The sequence below is a fragment of the Ceraceosorus guamensis genome (genome assembly GCF_003144195.1).
Source record: "Ceraceosorus guamensis strain MCA 4658 unplaced genomic scaffold IE81scaffold_17, whole genome shotgun sequence".
In the NCBI taxonomy this organism is placed as follows: domain Eukaryota; kingdom Fungi; phylum Basidiomycota; class Exobasidiomycetes; order Ceraceosorales; family Ceraceosoraceae; genus Ceraceosorus; species Ceraceosorus guamensis.
Genome location: NW_020290012.1, coordinates 350,371 through 362,615, shown reverse-complemented (window position 1 = coordinate 362,615; position 12,245 = coordinate 350,371). Strand labels below are relative to the sequence as shown.

At 55.6% G+C, this 12,245-nt stretch overlaps 4 protein-coding genes across 4 annotated transcripts; 2 read left to right on the top strand and 2 right to left on the bottom strand.

Annotated features, from left to right (window-relative positions):
- Positions 1-40: 40 nt before the first annotated feature.
- Positions 41-2,308, top strand: IE81DRAFT_329351 (hypothetical protein; the record flags this gene model as incomplete). Its single annotated transcript, XM_025515145.1, has 2 exons — positions 41-1,831; positions 2,165-2,308. Coding segments are annotated over 2 exons (1,935 nt in total), but the record flags the coding sequence as incomplete, so codon positions are not given.
- A 186-nt stretch (positions 2,309-2,494) lies between these two features.
- Positions 2,495-6,134, bottom strand: IE81DRAFT_322196 (hypothetical protein). Its single transcript, XM_025513558.1, has 7 exons — positions 4,824-6,134; positions 4,434-4,646; positions 3,778-4,363; positions 3,574-3,693; positions 3,370-3,499; positions 3,076-3,176; positions 2,495-2,989 (listed from the first exon to the last, which is right to left on the bottom strand). The coding sequence occupies exons 1-7, from the start codon at positions 5,990-5,992 to the stop codon at positions 2,801-2,803; spliced, it is 2,508 nt and encodes an 835-aa protein (XP_025370930.1). The 5' UTR covers positions 5,993-6,134; the 3' UTR covers positions 2,495-2,800.
- Positions 6,135-6,680: 546 nt separating this feature from the next.
- On the bottom strand, positions 6,681-8,143 carry IE81DRAFT_68593 (Arabinanase/levansucrase/invertase). Its single transcript, XM_025517543.1, has 2 exons — positions 7,510-8,143; positions 6,681-7,388 (listed from the first exon to the last, which is right to left on the bottom strand). The coding sequence occupies exons 1-2, from the start codon at positions 8,017-8,019 to the stop codon at positions 6,786-6,788; spliced, it is 1,113 nt and encodes a 370-aa protein (XP_025370929.1). The 5' UTR covers positions 8,020-8,143; the 3' UTR covers positions 6,681-6,785.
- Positions 8,144-9,951: 1,808 nt separating this feature from the next.
- Positions 9,952-12,033, top strand: IE81DRAFT_68582 (hypothetical protein). Its single transcript, XM_025517542.1, has 2 exons — positions 9,952-10,975; positions 11,052-12,033. The coding sequence occupies exons 1-2, from the start codon at positions 10,169-10,171 to the stop codon at positions 11,889-11,891; spliced, it is 1,647 nt and encodes a 548-aa protein (XP_025370928.1). The 5' UTR covers positions 9,952-10,168; the 3' UTR covers positions 11,892-12,033.
- Positions 12,034-12,245: the final 212 nt, after the last annotated feature.

Genomic DNA, 12,245 nt, shown 5'->3' with positions numbered 1-12,245 from the left:
CCCCCCCCCCATTTTCGTAGAGTCGCTCGCCTCCATACAGGAACTTCTCGGCAGCCACTCGCACCTGATCTCCTCCAGCGCATCCCACGTCATTCCCGCAGTATCGGTCCTGCTAGGCGACACGGATGCTGGCGTCCGTCGAGCATTGGCGAAGCTGCTCTTCTGGTATCTGCCCAGGCTACCGTCCGCAGTCCTCTCTCCTCATCTTTCCACCCTCATCCTCTACACCACTTCAGCGCTCAGCAACATCTATGCCCAGGTTCGCATCGATGCTTTGTCCACGCTCGATTTGCTGATTCGTATTGCACCCGCGCATGTATGCGCAGGTTGGCAAGACGCTCCTGCCATCCGGTCCCTCGCCTCGACATCCACCCTTACTTGCACTTCTCCTTTGCAAAGTGCAAGCACCAGCGCCGGAGCTAGAGTCGCGGATTGCTTTTGCACTCTTCTCGGCTTGCACTCCCATGCCAATGCCGCAGCAGCATCTACCCTTGCCCCACCAGCATCAATGAGCACAGCGCAGATCAGCACCATAGCCTCAGATCTGAGCTCATCTGCCAAGATTCGCCTATTCCAGACACTCTCAGCTTTCATTGTCGCCGCGGAAAGTGGAGAACGGCAGACGAATCACGTCGAGGCTGAGGCGCATGAGGAGTTCGGAGAGACCGAAGAAGATCTTGTTGCCTCTTTCTGGCCCATCGCGTCTTCATTCCGCACACCAGCTGCGTACCGCGCTTTTCTGCATTCTCTTGCGCTCCATTCGCCATCGAATGCAAAGCGTGATGACGCCGTCGTTGACTGGTCTCACAACGTAGCATCAGGCAGCTTCGGAAGCAGCGCCACGCAGAGCACACGGCTCACCGATCCGCTCACGACAGCGCCTTCGTCAGCGGCAGGTCATTGGAACTTGCAGGACCTTCAAGGAGGCATGCGAGACTGCATCGCTTCTGGCTCTGCGACCTTTCAGTGCCATGCCCTCGCCGCGTCAACGTCGACGATTGGCGATGCGCGCCAAGTGCTTTTCCAAGCTTTATCCCCGCTTCTCTTGTCTTCCTTCTTGGAAGCTGCTCCGGCCGCCTTCCCCGCCGCTCTACCTGACTCTTCTCCCGCGTCAAGAGCCGAGAATTTGGACTTGGTGCAAGGCGTGATTGATTTGACGCGTGCGCTCTGGCAAGGGAACGGGAACGCGCCTTCTAGAGAAGACGGCACACGATCCCAAGCGGCCCACACGCTTGGCGCTCTTCTTCAGAAATGGTCAAAGTGGTGGCCTTTTGCTGGCAGGCCAGCCGAGGGAGCCCAATCACCGTCAGACTCTACCATCGCTCGCTTGCAAGCTCTAGACACGGCGTTTGCGGAATTGTACGCTCTTTGGATGTTTGCGGGTGTCCGGCCTGACCAAGCGCAAAGGAAGACCAAGGCAAGAATGGTCAGATTGTCCGACGTGCAGGCGCACGTCGTCGAGGTCCTCTTGCGCGACGCACGTAGCAATGAAGGTTTCGATTGGGATGTGTTCCCGCAGGCACCAGGCACGAAGGCCAAAGAAGGAGCTTCACTTCAAACAGTCGTGCCTGCCTCTGCTGTAGAGGGCGCTAAAAGTCCACGGTCGCTCACAGCAGAAGAATACACGGCTCTCTTGCCCAGCATCTGGATGCTGCTAAATCGACGAAAAGACGTTGACGAGGGCGCTGCAAACTCAGAAATGGCTGCCATGGCTGCCTCGGACATGGACAACGGCGTGCGTGCTGTGTTCGTTGCGCTGCTTGAACACTGGTGCGCTGCAAAAGGGCCAGCGAAACGTGCCGCGACCAAGGCTATCTGCGCATTTGTTTTGGTGAGTCTGCATGCATCAGATGAGCCAGGGCTGCGCAAGATGCCCATTCGTCCAAAACCTTTCTCTCCTACTTCAAAGGTACACTCCTCCCCATCATCTGCTTGCATCTTCTCTCCATCGCTCAAATCCGGGAGGTACAGTGCGCCATTGCGCAATTGGCTCAGCATGCTTCCTCGCTACCTGTGGGAATTGAGCAACAAACATCCACCCACTTCTCTCAGCATCTTGACATTCATGCATGCCCTCGTCCTGCAAGCTCCTCCGTCATCCTCAAGCACCTCGTCCAGCTCTTCGCTAGGCTTCTTACATCCTCTCCTTGTTCCTTTTTTCCAGGTGAAAGCGGGAAGCAAGTTGATCAAGGGACCTTACTCCAGGTTGGATTCGAAGTGTCAAGCTAGAGCCAAAGGGCTGCTGTTTGCTCTTCAGCCCCTCGATCGAGGGCTTCGAGAAGCCGCGGAGAGCGTGGGCGCGGTTTAGCAAGTCGATTGACGAGCTGAACAGACTGCTCATGGCATGCGAAAGGCTCGGAATCGGCCATCACACTACCCTATGCAGGCTTTTGATCATGGCGTGCTCTGGCGACTGCACGTTCCTTGGCTCGGCATGTGCGCTCAGAGACCAATGTAACATACACCTCACAAGCATCATACAGACTCTAATCTAACATCCTGCCAGAAAGGCTTGCAATCTGATTTTTCCCTCCAAAAGCCCTACCAAATTCCGGGCATGAAGCCGAATCCGCAAAGCGCCCTCGGTCAGAGCTTGACATTCAGCGCTCGCTTCCCAAAAAAAGATGCAAGGTATATATTCTCCGAGATTGGTGAGGTGATCCGTGGCGCACGTCGAGGTGTTGCCCATCCACTTGCATGCCCAACGAAAGCTTCGGAGGATCTTTTGAAACATTGCCAAACGTGCGCAACGGCAGCTTCTGGGGATTTTTTTCTTTTTCTTCCTTTGCCGCGACCCGCTTCAAGTGAACCATCGTCGAGGTCTGAAGTTGAGAAGCTCCAAGAAGCTCTTTGCGATGTCTCCAATGGCGTACGTCGGTCTTGTAAGGACACCTTTGCCTACCACGACCACTCTCCACGCTTCCTTTCCATCGATCTTGACCGTGGCAATCACTTTCGGCGCGGCAGGATCCCTCGTGTCGACTTCGAACTGTGAAGGCATGCAAGGGGTGGATCTGCGTTAGTGCTGACGACACGGCTTCTTCAATGAAGCCCATGAACGTCTGCCATGCGCACCTCGGTCCACTTCACGTTCCCATCTGGCAGGTACTTGTACACCTTTTCCACACCAGTGGGGCCCAGACCGTGATCTTGTGAGAATGTTCTCACCGGCAAGTCTGCGACGAGACGCAGAATGTGATGGCCGTTTCACCATGCGTCAGCAGATGTGGACCACTTGAAACGCAGACTTTGCCTTTTGGAGCACGATCAGGTGAACTTGCACTTCAAGAAGCACGCGAAACATCCCCCCCTCGTGCCCAAGGCTGAATGAGATGCTGCCAGAGATGCCGCAATCGCGAGCACACTCACAAAACATCGAGAGCGGGCTGGTGCTGAATTCGGTCACAGGATAGTCGTCCTTGGGATAGGTCGCCGTCTTGAGCCCGACAGACGCGAATTCGTGCCTGTCACCGCTAATGACGATCACGTTCGGAACATACTGTTTGGAAGGGGGAAAAGGCGAGGTCGGCGTGTATTTGGAGAGGGGTTAAGGAGACGCATCCTACTACTCACCTGCAAAACTTCCAGCAGCTCTTCTCGCTCGGTCCGATAGGCGTTCCAAGAGTCTTCTTTGCCATCCCAGTCCAGCGCACCGCCCCAGAGCGTGTTGAAGGGTACAGATGAGATCACAAACTGTAAAGACACGCGGCCGTTCAGCATAAGCATAGCATAGTGAGCCTCACTACGGGTGCTTGTGCGCCTCGCGCACACACTCACCTTGAAGCTGCTCGTGGCGTTCACACTCTTGATCCAGTCCAGGAACACCTGCTTCTGCTTTGAGCCTAGCATAGTCTTGCTAGCGTCATCAGGCAGCTCGTGCGGAGTCCTGAATTTCCGAGTGTCCCAAACGAAGAACGCCGTGCTCCCGTACCTGAACTCGTAGTAATTCTCCTCTTCGGCCGCTGCCTTTGGGTTCGCACCACCGACGTACTCTCTCCAGGCTTTCTTCGCTGGCTCGAACGCTGGAGCCTCTGCCAAGACGTGCACATCAACCTCCTCGATGTTGTTTGTTGACTGCGCCGGCATAGCTTCGTCACCAGCATCGTGTCCCACAACAGACGGAATCTGAACATGATCCTGGACGATCTCTGCTCGCTCCGTATCGTAGCGCTTGCTGAACGTCTTGAGCAGCTGCAATCCTGACCAGTTGTTCTTGACCTCGTGATCGTCATAGATACCAATGACCGGGATGCGCTCATACACGCGCCGGAAGGATTCCGAGTCGTAGAGATTGCGGTACAGTTTTCTGTACGCGTCGAGAACGGGACCACCCCATCGAGGAACATCGGCGTAGATGAGATCGCTGCACATTCGTCGGATAGCACAACGGTTCAGTACTATTTGAGTGCACATGAAGAGCACGCGAAACTCACCCAAGTTGCAGCATGAACCTCACTCGCGGCCGATCAAGTCCATCGATGTTCGTCTTGGCGAAGAGGTCGAAGCCGGGAATCCTATTTCGCAAAGCGAATCCTCCTTGCTCACTGCCAATTCCGATGATCCTCAACGCCCATGACCAAGCCCAGAACTGCGTCGGGACCCAAGGAAAGTCTGGCTTGACGCAGGAAGATGACGCAAAGGAGAAGCTGCGGGGCAGGTCGTAGAGTGCACGTCAGAGCCAATTACATAAGCCACGAGTGAGCGTGCATCGCACGTGGCACATCAACCTCCAACGCAAGCTTCCAATCTCGCTTGAGCATCGCACCGCCGCACCGCTGGTTTGCGTGACGCATGACTTGTCGGTAGCCGTCCTGACTACTCACTGCTCTGGATCGTCCCAAGGCGCTGCATCACCCTCTCTCCACGGCGCCAACATGCTCCTCGCTTCCTCTCTTGCTCGTTTGGAGACGGGCACCCCCTTGCTAGCAGCCGAGCTCAAAAAGGGATCGTTACCGTTGGGCCATGTGATGAAGCTCCTGCTCATCTCTGGAAACGGCGCGAAGCTATTGTTGTGCGCCCAGATCAAGCGGTACTCGTACCGTGTGGATGGCAGTAAAGAGGAGAGCATCGCGGTATCTACCCAGTCCGTCTTTGGGGAGATGGATAGTAGCGGTCCTCTCTGCCATGCTTTGATCCCCGCATTTCGTCGCATCGCGCCCGTGTAGTCCTTGGAGTATTCAACCAGACTGGGCAGAGAGACGGATTCGCGATATACGACTCGCAGAGGAGTAGTCAGGCCGAGGGTATCCACGGGTTGGTGGTCGCCTTGCGTGCCACCCAGCCATGGAACAGTATCATCCAGTGTCGTCTTGATGCCGCTCAGCGGGTCTTCGTGTCCGAATGGGAAAGGGTATCTAAAGTGCAAAGTAGCGCTCGTCGAGTCGATCGCTCCAGTCCGGGCAAAATGCAAGTGATGCTCGAGGTGAGAGGGAAAGAGATAAGGCGAGTAGAAGGCGTCGACAAAGAAGAGGAAGAGTAGAGTGTGTGCACCCAGCGCAAGCGCGCTGCGAGCCCCTTGTTCATCCCGAGGGGAGCTGATGCCCAGCACCAAGGGTCTCCACAGCTGCCGAGCTGAGAAGGATGTATGCTTGACGCCATTCATCGAGCGACCATTTGGAGAGGTCGAGTACCTGCTCCAGCTGCGCCATGCTTGTAGCAGCCATAGCAGCACGTAGGCTCCGTACAGTATGGACACCGCAGGCGAGGCCATACCGGTAGGGATCCATCGCAAGAATATGAAGACGGCGAGGCGAAAGAGCACAGAGACGGAGAGTTGGAGCGTGGACAGTCTGGTGCGGCCATGGGGCGTCGCTTCTGCAGTCACAGTGCTGGATGCGAGAGTTGCCAGCGAGGATGCGGTGTGGGAGAGCGAGTTGGAAAGGGAGAGGGAAGTGGAGGGGGAGATGGAGGGTGAGGAGGAGGATGAAGACTTGCTGTGCCTTGGCTTGGGCTTGGCATCGGGCATCAAGCCCGAATCACTGCGCCTGACCATTCTGTTGAACAGAGGGGGGGGGAGGGGCGGTGATGCTGAAGACGGCGACCAAACACTTCAAAATGATGGTGTGAGCGAGCAGGAGAGACGGGTCGCGAATGACAGGAAGAATGCTCGATCGTGTGAGAGACGCGCATCGAAGCTCGAATCAAAAATCAGCATCATGCTGCAGAATCAAAAGAACATGCAAGATGAGGTATGATTAACAATTCTGATTATTCACACAGGGTCCAAGTATAGCGCACGCCCGCGCGCACGCGTCGGTCCTTGGCCCCGCACGTCCGTTCGAATCAATTTAGAAGACTCACCACGAGTCACGGCGGTAGGCCAAGCAGATTACAAATCACAAAATGTCTGATGAAGCTCGAGTTCGAGTTTGGAGTCGTGAGTGGTCATGTCAACGATAGCGAATCACGATCCCGAGACCCAAAGTCATGATCGCATGGTCCTCTGTCGTGGCTTCAACGCAACCTCGACTTTCAATTGAAGGAGAATCTTCATCATCCACCACACTCAAACACGGTCCGAATCGGATTTCCAAACCACGATCTGGCTGCGCAGTCAAGTGACGGCTTGCGTTCATGCAACGCGTTCCATCGAATCTGAAATGAGCAATCACTTCACCATCTTCATCATCGAGCTAGCCAGGCTGCCAGAGTATCGGCAAGAGAAAACGGGAAATGCTTCTGAAATGTACAATGTCCGCATCTGCAATGCTCCCCCCGTACATGCCACTCATTCTCCAAATTCCACCCCTTCGAGGGTCGTGATGTGATGCCGCATCTCCTCGCCATCAGTGGTCCTGAACGAACTTTGCAAACTTGTTGAGGCCCTTTGTCACGGCATCCTTTGCCTTGCTTTTGCCGTCCGGTGCGCCTCCACCGCCACCGCGTCCATCCGTGGGTGGCAAGCCTTGACCGGGATGAGCATCATCTTCCGCCTCTGCACCCAATCGCATCCTCTTGCCAATGTGTGGTCTGCCAGGTACTTTGGGACTTCCGTCATGGTCGAATTCTAGCCGGTGAATGCACATGTGTCGAGGACCTCCTTCGTGTATCAAGCTGTGGAAGGCGATGAACCAATGTCCCTCGACTCCTCGCACGATGCTCTGACCTCCAGGTCCTCGGATACCCCTCAGAGAGTCCGTGTAGAGCAGCGGCTCCTTGTGAGGCGTGTAAGGGCCGGTCACGCGCTTGGATGTCGCGTAGCCCGTAGCGTAGCCCGAGGTGGTAAAGGTGCCGCTGGAGTAGAAGAGAATGTAGGTTCGACTCGAAGGCTCGTACACGAGGTACGGAGCTTCAAGCAAGGAGTTTTGCCACGACTCTGTGGGTGCCAGTAGGGGCGAGCGATCTGCAGAGAAGGTCAGGCCATCCTCGGAAAGCGGCTGGATCCAGAGCTGAGCGAAGGGGGGGGGGAGGGGGGGTAGTGGTGAGGGTGAGGGTGCAGCGAAGCGCGTGATGGGTGAGCACTAGCATGCGGGCATACGGGGGAGGAGCGAAAGGGGGGGCACGACTCACTTGGCACTTTGAAGTGTACATCTTGTCCTCGTCGTTCTTGTAGATGAGGTAGCGTCTGCCTCCATCCTGCGCATCCTCAAAAGGCTGAGGGTCGATGCATCCTCCAGTGTCCCCTCTGCTGACGATGGGGCCGTGGCTGACAAAGTGAAAGGGACCGAGAGGACTTTGAGGGGAATAAGCCACGCCGATGCACTGCTTATCCGTCGAGCTGTCGTTGGCAGAAGTGTAGAGCAGGTAGCCAGGTCTACCGTTGGGCGCTTTGATCACTTCTGGTGCCCAAAAGAAGCCAGGCTTGCCCGTCCATGGTGGAAAGGGTCCAGGCAAGACGTCCTGCTTGTGCTCCTTCCAGCAGCAGAAATCTTCGCTGGTCCACGCTTGGATGTTCTTGCCGTTGCCATTCGTGGCGTACGCTATCCAGCGCTTGGAAGTGTCATCGTAAAACAGACCCGGGTCCGGAAAGTCGCATCCCACAACGGGGTTCTGGTAGCCTAGATGAGGATGGGGTGCCATGATTGGTAGAGGCTTGTGTGGTCACGCACGGGTCACACTACTCGTAGTCCTGCGTAACGCTGCAACTGCAGGGCTGTGGAGCGAGCTGGCTGGGGGAGTAGTAGTGACGAGTTGGAAGAGGGCGGGAGGCTTGCACAAAGCTGGGCTTCTTATACGGCACAGAAAGGCATCTGCTCGTGTACGTGTACGTGTACGTGTCTACAATCGCGAATCTGAGTCAAAGTTGTGAATGTGATGAGTAGAAGTGGATGCTGGGGCACCCCCGTGTCTCGCTCGCATGCAGCAGCTTGTTCACATCTCCGCCAGATGAGAGAGACGCAGGGAAGGTACGAAGGATATGCAGGTCTCTTCTCAGCATCCGCACCCGCATCCGCATCCTTTCGAAGGTCTTGCCTGCCTTGACGCTTGGCTTTTTTTTTGTTTTTGATATCGAACGTGCGTCATGGCACGTATGGCGGTGCTGCTGGGTGCACCTACAGTCACGAGTCACGAGTAGGTCGGGTCGTGCCTTGCGCGCACAAGCGCTGCAGCGCTGCCGTACATCGCAATACATCATACCTCATGACTCGCAACTCACGACTGTTGGCGGCCATCACAATCACGAACGGGCGAGTCAGATTGCGCTTCTCTATCGATCATCTCCGAGCAGACCTCGCAGACCTGGCAAGTTGGAGCAAGTCTCGATCGAGTTTTGAAACTGTCTCGTTCGGCTTGAGCTCGGCATGGCATGGCATGCCCTGCCCAGCATTTGTGATTCGAGTCTGATTGAGTCTGAGTCTGAGTCTGAGTGTTTGGCCGCGTGAATCGCCCGTCTGCAAGATTGCATCGCACAGTCAGAGAGTACCTAACGGTACGGTGATTGTGAGTGAGTGCTGTGATGCACACTCACTCACACTGCGCCGCACCGGCCGGGCGTCCGACCAAGACCCTGTCTGCATCCTTCGTCTGCATCGGCATTCACGTATGATTCAAGCGACAAAGTTAAGCGCTCCTCATCCTTGTCGTTCAACATCAGCAGCTAGAGTAGAGTAGCGAGCGTGTCATACCCATCATATTTCCCCCCCCCCAGCCGCGCGGGCTCTCCTCGTCTTTGACGATGGAGCGACCGCGCAGCATGGCCTTGCCCGTCAGTCCTTTGCACCAAGCGCTCCTTGCTGCTGATGATGCTTCGCATACCTTCGACATCACGTTGCCTCGCACGACATTTCGTTCGGCACGTATAGGCACGGCGTACCAGCGCGATGGTACGATCGAGTCTATGCACCAGCCTCATCAAGTCTTTGAGTGAATCGTGGGTATCGCTGATTATAATCACGACTGATGTGTGAGATGTGCAGCAGCTGTCAAAATTAGATGATCAAGAAAGAAGCCATGCAGTCAGCAGTGGAGGTTCACCACGGCAGGGCACTGCATGCACCCGCACCCGCACCCGCACCCGCACCGTAATGTAAGCGAAGCCACACCCGAGAACGCCGCGGTGATAACAATGCTGGTGCGTGCGCGAGTGCTGCATGCCGCATGGACAGCATGGACATGGACGTCAGCTAGGCAGAGTTGACCCAAGTCAATCAGTCACTCAGTGTAGAACACGTGAGCAACTGGTGACCAAACTCGACCGCTTGTACCAAAGGCGCGCAATTTTGACCGGATCTGCTGTCGTCCCATCTTGTCTCGACCCAGCACAGACTCGCCTCTATATAAAGTCAGAAGCATAAAGCCCTTCAGCTGGGTCAAACGAAGCCGACGGGGGCTAGGAACAGCGCGGCAAACGAGCGAACGCGCAGCTGTAAGGTCGAGCTAAGACCATCGCAGAGAGCAAGGCAAAGAGCTTGGAAGGGGACTGCTGAATGGATGGTCGAGGACTGCTAGAGGTGGATGGACAAAGCCACACCATGCTTGGCGGATTCGCCGCAAAGAGGGTCTCCAAACCTGCTGGTTGAGCTTGCTGAAGAGTCGCGTCACTACAGCTAGGTCGTTGTTTACGACTGTCGCCTTTGTGCATCGGCATCGTGCTGCGCATACCAACGCCAAGCAGTCATCTCATTTCTTGAAATCTGACTCGTGCACCAAACGCGCTCGAGCTTTCCATGCTGATCACCTTCAAGGGCGTAGCTTCTTGTTCTTCAGCTGTTGTGCCCCAATCTTCAAGATGCAGCGCTTGACCCTGTCCGACCCATCAGAGTCCCAGAACACGCTTTCACAAAAGGACCTCTGCGATGGTGTGCTAGCTCAAAGTGCCTCCCACGCGCTTTCCTTTCGTCTTCTAGACCTACCTTACGATCTGCAGATCCTCATCCTGCGCCAAGCTTTCTACGCTCGACAGTCGACCGGCAGTGCTTCATCGCCCAGCTGTGATGGGAGCGGGTTTGTCAGCTTGCTCTGTAGTTGCCGCGACATCAATGGCATACTCATTCCTTTGCTCTACAAGCACCTGGAAGTCTCTTCGATGGGTCAGCTCGCTTGTCTTGTAGAAAGATGCACCAACCTCGTCTGGAACCGGACTCACACCTCGCTAGACCGACATGGCGTGCGCATTCAGGCAGATCAGCTCGAGTCATGGCCTCATTATTATCGCTCCGGGCATTCGATCGATCACGAATCCGACTCTGACTCCTCAGACGACTCCTTGTACAACCAAAAGGCGACGCCAAGGTTCAGATCGGATCCACCCGCTTACCTGCGTCGGATCTCTCACCCAACAATCGCCAAGCACACAGTCAAGCTCAGGATCAACATTCCTGGCGTCCCTGGCGGCTCACTGGCATCAGGAGCTGATCCGACCAGCGATGAGGATGACTCCCCGCTGCTAGACCCTCGAGGATTGGATGACGAAATGGGTCGCAGAAGAGCTGAACAGCGTGCGTCCGAAGCAAGGGCAAAGACCGAGCGACGCATCGACCGCTTGAGATTAGCCGCGCTGCTGCTTTTGTGTGCACCACAGACGGAGGAGGTGGACGTGAGTGCAAGCATCGGCCCTGCTGGTCGTGTGAAATTCTAATGCGAGCTCAGCTCCTCCCATTTCCCCCCCAAAGTTCGAATTCTTCTCGCTTCACCACTCCGACCTCCTCCGAGCGCGCTTCGCCTTGTCAGAAACTCAGATTTTGGCCAAGGCGATCTCACGACTGCAGCGCCTGAAAAGGTTCCGCTGGGCACCACCCTCGGACCCATCCTTGGTCAAGGGCTTCAGCGTAGCAATCGTTCCTCTTGCAGTCGCAGCATTAGAGCGCGGCTTCAAGTGGGCTGTACACCGCCCAGACTATGCAGGAAGTCATCCTCTACAGGAGATTGATCTGAACAACGTCACTTTTGAAACTCGTGACTTCTCTGATGGAAAAAGTGATGCCTTCTTTCAAGCCTTCATGCCCCTCTACAAGCCATATCCTGAGGTGGATGAAGAAGGTTTCGTGCGACACGTTCCACTGCATGCCTACGCCCGTCTCGAAACCATACGAGTCAGTAGCGCGACCGGTTTTGAGAGCCAAAGGCTAATTTTGCACATGCTAAATCCACCACTACGAGAGGCGTGGGAGTTTTGGAGAGCGGCCATTCTGAATACTGCTTCTCGACGGCATCGCGATGGATATCCTCGGACGCGCTTAGAGCTATCAAACGTCTTTGAGAAGTCGACGATTTGGTCTGAGCACCTCGATGCAGCGGCCCTTCGCACGAGGATGGCGCAGCTGATCGAGCACGAAGCAAGGTACACACGTAATCGGCATCAATGCAGCAATCTGAATGACGCCGAGTACGAAGCTCTGAAGCGCAAGATGGACACCCTCTACGCCGATGCCATCGAAAACGTGATGAGCAGGATAAACATACGCAATCGCGATGGTGCGATAGCTGGCAAAGCGGCGGACGACAATCAGTGAAATGAGCTCCATCGATCGTGAACTTCAAGAAACTGCTCGCGCAGACTTGCAAAGTCCGAGCGAGCACATCGAAAGAGGAGGGGAGGGGGTCCCTTGATCGTCTTGAGCATCGTAGGCGATCGACCAAGGCCAAGGCACTCGGACTGCCGTTTGTCTGTGACGTTTCCCAATCTCATCCATCAGCAAGTTGTCGGGTCGATCCCCAGGCGGTTCTAGCTACGTCACCGAGTTCAAGGACACGCCCCCTTGTGAGCGAGCGGTCCTACGAAGAGCTCAAGCACACATGAAGAGACAAACCAAGAGTTGGCAAAACGTCAATCCGAACAGGATACGTCGGCGGCAATCACGAATGGC

What these genes read in the sequence shown, in the direction of transcription:
- IE81DRAFT_322196 (XM_025513558.1), bottom strand. Translation starts at nt 5,992, where the DNA reads ATGGTCAGGCGCAGTGATTCGGGCTTGATGCCCGATGCCAAGCCCAAG. An exon ending in CAGCCCGCTCTCGATGTTTT is followed by an intron (nt 3,177 to 3,369) that starts GTGAGTGTGCTC and finishes GTCTCGTCGCAG; the next exon opens with ACTTGCCGGTGAGAACATTC. An exon ending in GGAACGTGAAGTGGACCGAG is followed by an intron (nt 2,990 to 3,075) that starts GTGCGCATGGCA and finishes ATGCCTTCACAG; the next exon opens with TTCGAAGTCGACACGAGGGA.
- IE81DRAFT_68593 (XM_025517543.1), bottom strand. Translation starts at nt 8,019, where the DNA reads ATGGCACCCCATCCTCATCTAGGCTACCAGAACCCCGTTGTGGGATGC. An exon ending in TGTACACTTCAAAGTGCCAA is followed by an intron (nt 7,389 to 7,509) that starts GTGAGTCGTGCC and finishes CCCTTCGCTCAG; the next exon opens with CTCTGGATCCAGCCGCTTTC.
- IE81DRAFT_68582 (XM_025517542.1), top strand. Translation starts at nt 10,169, where the DNA reads ATGCAGCGCTTGACCCTGTCCGACCCATCAGAGTCCCAGAACACGCTT. An exon ending in CACAGACGGAGGAGGTGGAC is followed by an intron (nt 10,976 to 11,051) that starts GTGAGTGCAAGC and finishes TCCCCCCCAAAG; the next exon opens with TTCGAATTCTTCTCGCTTCA.